The following is an 8,447-nucleotide window of genomic DNA, read 5'->3' as shown; positions in this document are numbered from 1 at the left end:
TGTCACCTCAGATACCATGTCCTGCAGGTCATCAACAGGCTCTATTTCTACCCAATGCCTGATAGAGCAGTTTCAAAGCCATGCCTGCAAAAGCCACATAGAGGTCTTCCTAAAGGTGGGGTTTGTGGTTAAACAGATGTCCCGCTTGGAGCAGAGCTCAGAGCAGGACAGGTCATTTCTTGGCAGGCTTCTTGGGAGCAGGCTGTCAAAAAGGGGTCTGGTCTTGCCTGGGCTGTCAGCTGGATCTCTGGAGGCATCAGCACCCTGACACTTGACAGGCATAGAGCCCAGTGAGTTAGTGCAGGCCATGGCATCCCTTGTGCCACAAGACACATACCTGCACATGCCCCTGGGATATCTCTTAAATTCCCTGTACCCTTCCCATGCAGGAACAGAGCTGCTCTCATTCGTCCCTGCTGTCTCTCTCATATGTCCAACAATGCTCCCTCAGCAGATGTCATCACAAGAATGGACTACGATTTTCTGAAAGCTCTACGTCTTCTCAGACCACTGATCTCCTGCCATGGTGAGGCTCTTCACCTTGCTGCTGCCTTCTGTCAGTGCCCCAAACCTGGTATCTGGCCAGCGGGAAGGAGTGGAGAGTAATCCTCCACCCATCCTGGGCTCCAGAGCTCATGGCTTAGTCCAAAGGTCTTGTGTGCTGATAGCTGGGGCCAGACCCCACCCCCAGCTGGCTGCTGGCACCCAAGGTGCTACTAATTTCAGTAGCTTGTGACTCTGGAGGAAAAAAAAATACACAGAGAGCAAAAGTGTTTGAATTTGAGGGTGATATATTAGAAAACTCAAGATCAATAAAGGGGAGGAGAGGAGAGGAGAGGAGAGGAGAGGAGAGGAGAGGAGAGGAGAGGAGAGGAGAGGAGAGGAGAGGAGAGGAGAGGAGAGGAGAGGAGAGGAGAGGAGAGGAGAGGAGAGGAGAGGAGAGGAGAGGAGAGGAGAGGAGAGGAGAGGAGAGGAGAGGAGAGGAGAGGAGAGGAGAGGAGAGGAGAGGAGAGGAGAGGAGAGGAGAGGAGAGGAGAGGAGAGGAGAGGAGAGGAGAGGAGAGGAGAGGAGAGGAGACACCTGGCTCTGGAGCAGCAAAAGCAGAGATGGTTAGTGTGTCTCTCTACTGTCTGCACACACAGCCTGTCCCAAGTTGTGACAGAGATGATCTGTTACCCCCATAGTCACTTCTGCCCTGTCCCTAGCTTTACCAGTTGTCCAATAAAGGGATTTTTGCAGCAGACACCCTACTCCTCTGCCTCCAGCCCATGGCTGGTGGGTGTTATGCTGCCTTGGGAGGATGCAGAGCAGGTGGGAGGAGAGAAATTGTCAGGAGTTCAGGGATGAAGTGATGCCTGCCTTTGGGACAGCCTGGGCAAACATGCTCCTTGCTCAGGAGGTAGATTCCCCCACTCCCCAATCCTTACACTGCCCCAGGCACAGAGCAAGGATGCAATTTCCCCTGGAAGCCAAGAAAGATCCTCAAACCTGTGTCTCATGTGCACTGCTCCTACAGCTTGTCACATTAGGGCCCAGTCCAGCTGTCATCTCCCACCAGCATCCCTGCTGCCAACTGAGAACCTCTCCTATGCCCCCCACACGTGCCCTGCCCACCACGGCCACATCCAACCCCTGTTCTGCCTTGGCATGGATTCAGCTTTATTGCGCATTCTGCAAAGTCACAGCCAGATCCATGGAAGGGTCTGGCAGCAGGAAAACAAGAGTGCTGTCCTGCCTCTTCTGTGTGCCTGATACCCCCGTGCAGGCAGGACAGTGTTCTGAGCCAGTGGCATCCCATATCCCTGAGAGGTGGCAGGAGATCTCAGCAGGATGCAGGTGCCTCTCTGCTTCAGCTGCAGGAGAACCAGGATGGGAGAAGGTCTTGCAGGCAGGATCAGACTGCAGTGAGGGCAGCCAGTTCCAGCTGAGCCCATCCTCAGAGCCCGAGCCCTGCATCACTGTCCAGAGCTCCTCAGGACCCACACAGTCCTTGCAGAAACCCTCGTCCCCAGTGCTACAGCTGTGGCAGGAAATTGAGGACAGCAGTGATGAATTCTTCAAATTTATCCTGATGGACTATGTGGCCTGCACCTTTAATGTACTGGATCTCTGCCTTGGGGAAGAGACGTTGGATCTCTGGGTAGTCTCTGGAGCTGCAGGAAAAGGGAACATGCCACGATCAGAGGTCCCTCCTGGCGTCTTCCCTCACCCTCCCCAAGCAGAGTTTGATCCCAGATATGACTCCTTTCCTGCTGAGAAAGCCCAGGGGGCCCCCAGGTTCCCCCTCACTCTGGTGGCAGTGTCACTGGCTGCTGGAGGAACAGCCCTTGCTAAAGACCTTCCCCATGCCGGGGGCTCCTCCCACTCTTGGCAGCTGCAAAGAGCACGAAAGGTCAAACCACAGACCTAGAACCGCTTCTCTCCAGTCTCACCTGATATAGGGTGAGTCGGACCCTCCCAAGAAGAGTGCAGGACCAGGATATGGCTTGTGGAAGACAGGGAAGTTCATGATATCTGCCAGGTGCCGGGAAATAGCCTCCAGGTTCACCCGCCACACGTAGCAGCCCTCCACCTCCACCAGGTTGGTGAGGAGGAACTGTCTCAGCTGTGGGAGCTGCCATGGAAGGGGATCATGTGCTCTTCAGTTAGAGAAACCAAACAGGATGTCCTGGCACCCTCCATCCTCCCCATCTCCCAAGGGATTTCCTACCTTGACCACGGGCTGCAGCTGGTCATCTGCCAGCTGGCGTGCCGCTGAGCGGGATAGCCCCGCCGGGACCCTCACATCCTTCATGGCCGAGATGTAGGCAGAGAATTCAGACACGGCAGCGGTTGAGCCAGGACCAATGTCTACGGAGATGAGGCGCTCCACCAGGTCTGGCTGGAGACACAAGCAGGGCAGAGCAGATGCCAGGATCTCCCAAGATCTCCCCAGTGGGCACAGGGCTGCACTCCCAGTCAGATTCCCTGGAGGCTCTTTGCTCCCTCCTGTCTTAGCAGAGACCTCCATGTGCCCTTCCCAGAGTTGTTGTTGGCATAGATCTCCAAGCTCCCTCACAATTGGTGCTGGAGGGACAGGGCAGAGCATGGGCTGGTGGACATAGATTTGCTCCTGCTCCTGTAGCCTGGCTTACACCACCCACCCTGATACAGATAAGTCCCTGTGGAGCTGGGGGCAAGGCTGGCCATGGGGTACAGTCTCAGAAGGTGCCATCCCCTTCCTACAGCCCCCCTGGAACTTCCTGAGCTTGTGACCCCACTCCCACCCCTGTGCCTGCTGACCCGCTGCAAGGCCAGCGTCATGGCTGTCTTGCCCCCCATGCTGTGTCCCACGAGGATGCACTTGGTGATGCCCAGGCGGCTCAGGAGGTGCTGCACGTCCAGGCTCATCGCTTCATACGTCATCACGGGGCTGTGGGGGCTGCTGCCGTGGTTCCGGGCATCCACTGTCAGCACCTGCCTGGGCAGGGGCAGCGTGTCACCGCAGGCACTGCCCAACATGATCCTGGACCCCTCCCTGTGCTGTGCTTCTCCCCATCCCTGGGTCTCACCTTGCCACTACCACGGCGCACCAGTGTCTTGGCTACTGTCTGGAAGTTGCTGTGGCTGCCAAAGAGGCCGTGGAGCAGGACGAGGGGTGGCCGATTGTTATGACCCTCTACAACCACATGGGCCAGGGGCACTGCACTGCAGGGAGACAGGAATGGGATATAGCCAGAGGTGCAGGGGAAAGTGAGCCTTGCCCCTCTGCCCAGCCCTGGTGAGGCACATTTGGAGTATTGTGTGCAGTCCTGGGCCCCTCAGGAAAAGGGACACATGGAGCTCCTGGAGCGAGGCCAGCTCAGGTGTGAGGATGAGGAGGGCCTGGAGCATCTCTGTGCCCAGGAAAGGCTGAGGGAGCCGGGGCTGCTCGGGCTGGAGAGGAGCCCCAGCTGAGAGGGGCCCTCAGGCCTGGCTGTCCCTGTGTGCAGGGAGGGCAGAGCAGGGCCCAGGCTGCTCCGGGGCCCAGCAGTGGCACCAGAGCCACGGGCAGGGCTGAGCCCAGGAGCTGCCCCTGCACAGGAGGCACAACTTCTGCCCTGGGCAGTGCCAGCCCTGCCCAGGCTGCCCAGGGAGGGGCTGGAGTCTCCCTCAGCGGGGATCCTGCCGAGCCTCTGCACACAATGCTGTGCCCTGGACTCTGGGATGCCACCCAGGGAGGTGGAACAGGCACCTCTGGGCTCCCTCCCAGCCTGGCCCAGCCCGGCATTCCGGGAGAGCCTGGCCGGGGCTGGGCCAAGGGCAGCGGGGCAAGGCCGCGGTCAAACCCCTGAGGAGAACCTCGATACAAGGGGCGTGGCTGGAGGGGGGGCGTGTCCGCTCCCTCGTGCCGGTCACGCCCCTGCTCGCGGGATTCCCCCCCGGGACAGCTCCCGCCGCCCCCGCCCCACCCCGCGCGCGGCCGGGCCCTTACGTGGCCACGGAGCGGGCGGCGGCGGCGGCGGGCTGCGGGAGGGGCGGCGGGGCGCGGCCGCGGGGCAGCCGGCGGAGCATCATGGCGGCGGCGGCGCGCGGGCCGTGACGCGACGTGCGCGGCCGCCCCGCCCCGCCGGCGACGGGCGCCCCCCCGCGGCAGGACGGCGGCAGCGCGCACGGGGAGGGTCACGGCCCGGCCGCTGCCGCTGCCGCCCCCGCGGGCACCGGGGACGGGGGGCTGGGCCCGGGGAAAGCGAGCCGGGCGGGCCGGCTCCTTGCGGGGGTTCCGCAGGGCTCTTCCGCCCGCTGTCGCCCGCAGGCACAGCGGGACCGGCCGGCTCAGCCCCGCATTCGCCGCCCCCGGTCTCGCTTTCCCCAGGACCGGCCCCGCTCTCCTGCGGCGGCTCTCGCCCCTTTGTCCCTGCCCGCTGGAGCGTGGCGGCGGGCGGAGGGAGCGGCCTGGCAGGGCGGCCTCGCCCCAGCGCGGCTCCCGGGCGAGGGAAGCGCCTCGCGGCCCCCCCGGCGGCCCCAGACTTTGGACTGCGGGTAGGGAGTGTCCCTGCGGCATCCAGCGGCTCCTCCGCTGCTTCCTGCCCCGGCCGTTCCCCGAGAGCTGCCCCTGGAATGCAGGGGGACAACGGGTCCCCACCCCGAGCGGGGCTGAGCCCTCCGTCCCCAGCCCGGTGCCACTCGGGTGTGTGGGGTGCCTTGCGGGGCTGGACCGCCGTGTTCCCCTTCCCTGTGCTCACCTCACATCTCAAGAACACTGGGGTACCAAAACAGGACACGTTTATTGACAAATGTAACCGGTACAGACCACGCGTAACAGGGACAGACGGTGCCGGGCCAGCAGCGATGGAGGGACACAGCAGGGGGGCACCGTCCCCATCCCGTCCTCATCCTGCCCCATCGGCATGGCAGGACCTCGCCGGGTGCCGCTTCTCCCGCCGACCCGAAACTGCCTCGTGTTTAACCGAAACCGTCTCTATTTACACAGCCCGGCCCTGACCCCGCGGCCGTCCCCGTCCCCTCCTTCGCGCCCCCCCTGCCCCGGCGCGGCCGCCCCCGGGCCCCACGGAGGGCAGTGAGGGTCCCAGGGTTGGAGGGTGGGGTGGGGGATATCGAGGGGTGCCGGGGGACCCTGGGGGTGCTCAGACATAGTTCCTCTTGTCGTAGCTAGTGACAGCGGAGCGTGGGGCGGAGTAGGCCACCTTGCCCGTGGGGTACCTGTCGTCTTTGGGGGGGCAGGAGCAGCAGAGTAGCCCCCCCCCAAGCAGCAGCAGCGCAGAGGCCGCCCAGCCTACGTAGAGCGAGGTGCCCAGCTCCCGCTTCTGCGCTTCGATCACCAGCGGGTTGTAGAAATCCCGGATGATGGTGTTGGCCGACCAGCAGACAGGGATGAGGGTCATGACACCGGAGAGGAGGAAGATGACGCCGGAGACGATGGTGATCTTGGCTTTGGTGCTCTCGTCCTCCACGCAGCGGGTGCACTGGGCGCCCACGATGGCCACCATTAAGCCCAGGACGGCCAAGATGATGGCCACCACCAGCAGGGCGCGGGCGGCTTGCAGGTCCTGCGGGAGCGCCAGCATGGAGTCGTAGACCTTGCACTGCATCTGGCCCGTGCTCTGCACCACGCAGCTCATCCACAGCCCTTCCCAGAGGATCTGGGCTGTCACGATGTTGTTGCCGATGAAGGCCGACACCTTCCACATGGGCAACGCGCAGCAGATGATGCTGCACAACCAGCCCAGCACAGACAAGGCCACACCGCCGATCTCCAGCCCCATCGACATGGTGGACGGTTCAGTGACGCGCTCCGGGCGATGGCAGAGAAGAACCCACGGACCGAGACCGTCGCCGCCACCCGCCGCCGCTCGCAGCCGGGGGATCGGCTTACACCTGTGCGCAGTGCTATTTATATGGGCTGGCCCCGGGGTGGGGTTTTAGTGCTGGCTGCTGGACGCTCCTCTGTGCTCCTCCGTCACCGTCACCTGTGTCCCACACCCTCCCCTTTGTTTGCAGAGATGGCGCCGGGTAACCAGAGAAGGGTGGGAGGAGGAGAAACGCCACCTGCCACAGCCATCCCCTGGTTTCGGCCCATGGGTATCGGGAAGCACTACCACCATGCTCGTTCCCACCAAGCCCTTTCTGTGGGCCTGGAAATCCCAAGGGTTCACCTTTCTCTCATGGAGGAAATGTTGATTTCTGTAGTGTTGTCAGTGCTCACGTTTAACTGGGTTTTGGTGAGCGTCGGGCACCTTTGCATCACCGTGCAAAGTGCAACCCCTCCGCCGTGCCATGAGGCTTGTGTCACCCTTCCAGGGGAGCTGTGGGTGCTCCTGGCCCAGCAGGAACCCATCCTGGCCCCTCCTGTTCCCACCCTGCTGGGCTGGGAGCACTGTCAGAGATCCTCTGACTGACTGATAAATATCTTTACTCATCCTGCACAAGTCTTGTGACCTTGAAGGAAGCAGATAATGCACGTAACCACCCCGGCAGCATCACCCTGACAACCTGAGCTGGCACCCAGCACAGGGAAAAATAGCTCAAGGCATGAGCAATCCCTTCAGACTTGGCAACAACAGCCCCATGGCTGTGGGGTGCATGTTTCGCCCCCCAGCCTTGCATGCCGAGGGTAGTGCCAGTGCTTCGAGTCCCCCTCCCCCAGGAATGTGGTTGCTGGACACAGGCTTGCTCCTACCTGTTCCCTGTCTGCTCCAAAAATCTCCTCTACAACTTATTAACTACTCAAGAGCGCAGTGGGATGCTGGCAGCTGGCGCCGTGCAGCTGGGATGGGGGGGGGAGAGCCCTGCAACTGCCTGGCTGTACCCCACAGTACCCTGACATCCCACAGCCAGGGGGATTGGAGCTCTTTGCCCCCACTGTATCCCAACACCCCATAGCCAGAGGGCTTGGATTTGGGTGCCACACAGGTGGCACCTTCTATTGCCCTGCAGCACTCTGAACCCCTATAGTCAGCAGGGTCACCCCACAGCACACTGATACCCTATATACATCTGGGTTAGCTGTTGCCACCCCTTGTCACCCCTTGTCACCCCATATCCACCCAGCTTGACTTCCGGCCCCGTGCAGCACCCCATGTCTGACCTTCACCCACTGTGACACCCCAATACCCCCATATCCAGCTTCTGCCAACCCACGACATCCCCAAAATATCCTGTACTTGGCTGGGTGAGCTTCTGCCACCCCACTGTACCATGATCACCCCTCTGAGGGCACCAAAAATCCCCACAGCCAGCTGGGGGTACCAAGAGCTGACCCAGCCCATGCAAGCAGCCCCCAGGGTCCTGTGCCCATGTTGCTGGGGGCACTGGAGGTCCTAGCCCTTGGGGGCACCTCGGGGTGGGTGTGCACAGTCCAGTGCTGTCACAGGGCCCCACATGTGCAGGCAGGGGAGTGCCCATGGTCCCGGGGTGCAGGAGTGCACAGGCACAGACACAGGTCAACACACTGAGACACACACACAGACACAGGTACAAACACACAGACATCACAGACACACAGACAGAGGCACACACACAGACACGCAGACACACAAGACACAGACACACAGAAAAGTGCAGGCACACACAAACACCACAAACACACAGACAGGTGCACACACAACCCCCCCCACACACCCTCTGCTGGCAGCAGTGCCTGGCATGCAGCGCACACAGAAACACACGGACGCGTAGACACACGGACACACAGCGACTGACTTGGACACACAGACACATGGAGACAGACACACAGACATATTGACTGATAGATACACACAGAGACTCACCAACAGTTTCACAGACACACACAAGCTCATGGACACACAGACACATGAGACAGACACACGGACATATTGACTGACAGATACACACAGAGACTCACCAACAGGTTCACAGACACACACAGACTCACGGACACAGATTCAGACAGACACACACACACACAGACTCACAGGCAGGCTCAGGCTCACACACACAGACTGACA

General features: G+C 61.2%; 2 protein-coding genes across 3 annotated transcripts; both read right to left on the bottom strand.

Moving 5' to 3' along the window:
- Nucleotides 1–1,635: 1,635 nt before the first annotated feature.
- Nucleotides 1,636–4,550, bottom strand: ABHD11 (abhydrolase domain containing 11). Of its 2 annotated transcripts, XM_031506434.3 has the most exons (6): nt 4,454–4,550; nt 3,552–3,687; nt 3,283–3,456; nt 2,711–2,881; nt 2,433–2,614; nt 1,636–2,153 (listed from the first exon to the last, which is right to left on the bottom strand). In XM_031506434.3, exons 1-6 carry the CDS (start codon nt 4,534–4,536, stop codon nt 2,015–2,017), a joined length of 885 nt encoding a protein of 294 aa, XP_031362294.3. In that variant the 5' UTR covers nt 4,537–4,550; the 3' UTR covers nt 1,636–2,014. The 2 variants fall into 2 exon arrangements, with proteins under 2 accessions (XP_031362294.3, XP_085413769.1); XM_085557643.1 differs by lacking the exon at nt 3,283–3,456.
- A 677-nt stretch (nt 4,551–5,227) lies between these two features.
- Nucleotides 5,228–6,371, bottom strand: LOC110475889 (claudin-3). The gene has a single exon (XM_021540368.3). The coding sequence runs from the start codon at nt 6,249–6,251 to the stop codon at nt 5,607–5,609; it is 645 nt and encodes a 214-aa protein (XP_021396043.1). The 5' UTR covers nt 6,252–6,371; the 3' UTR covers nt 5,228–5,606.
- Nucleotides 6,372–8,447: the final 2,076 nt, after the last annotated feature.

Source organism: Lonchura striata, chromosome 19 (genome assembly GCF_050655825.1).
Source record: "Lonchura striata isolate lonStrDom1 chromosome 19, ASM5065582v1, whole genome shotgun sequence".
Taxonomy (NCBI): Eukaryota; Metazoa; Chordata; class Aves; order Passeriformes; family Estrildidae; genus Lonchura; species Lonchura striata.
Note: the sequence above shows the minus strand (reverse complement) of the source record. Positions and strands in the feature narration are given on the sequence as shown.

Excerpts from the sequence above, each read along its gene's own strand:
- ABHD11 (XM_031506434.3), bottom strand. The coding sequence starts at position 4,536 with ATGATGCTCCGCCGGCTGCCCCGCGGCCGCGCCCCGCCGCCCCTCCCG. Across the intron at positions 2,615-2,710 it reads AGCTGCAGCCCGTGGTCAAG|CTCCCACAGCTGAGACAGTT; the intron begins GTAGGAAATCCC and ends CTTCCATGGCAG. Across the intron at positions 2,154-2,432 it reads TCCGACTCACCCTATATCAG|CTCCAGAGACTACCCAGAGA; the intron begins GTGAGACTGGAG and ends CTTTTCCTGCAG.
- LOC110475889 (XM_021540368.3), bottom strand. The coding sequence starts at position 6,251 with ATGTCGATGGGGCTGGAGATCGGCGGTGTGGCCTTGTCTGTGCTGGGC.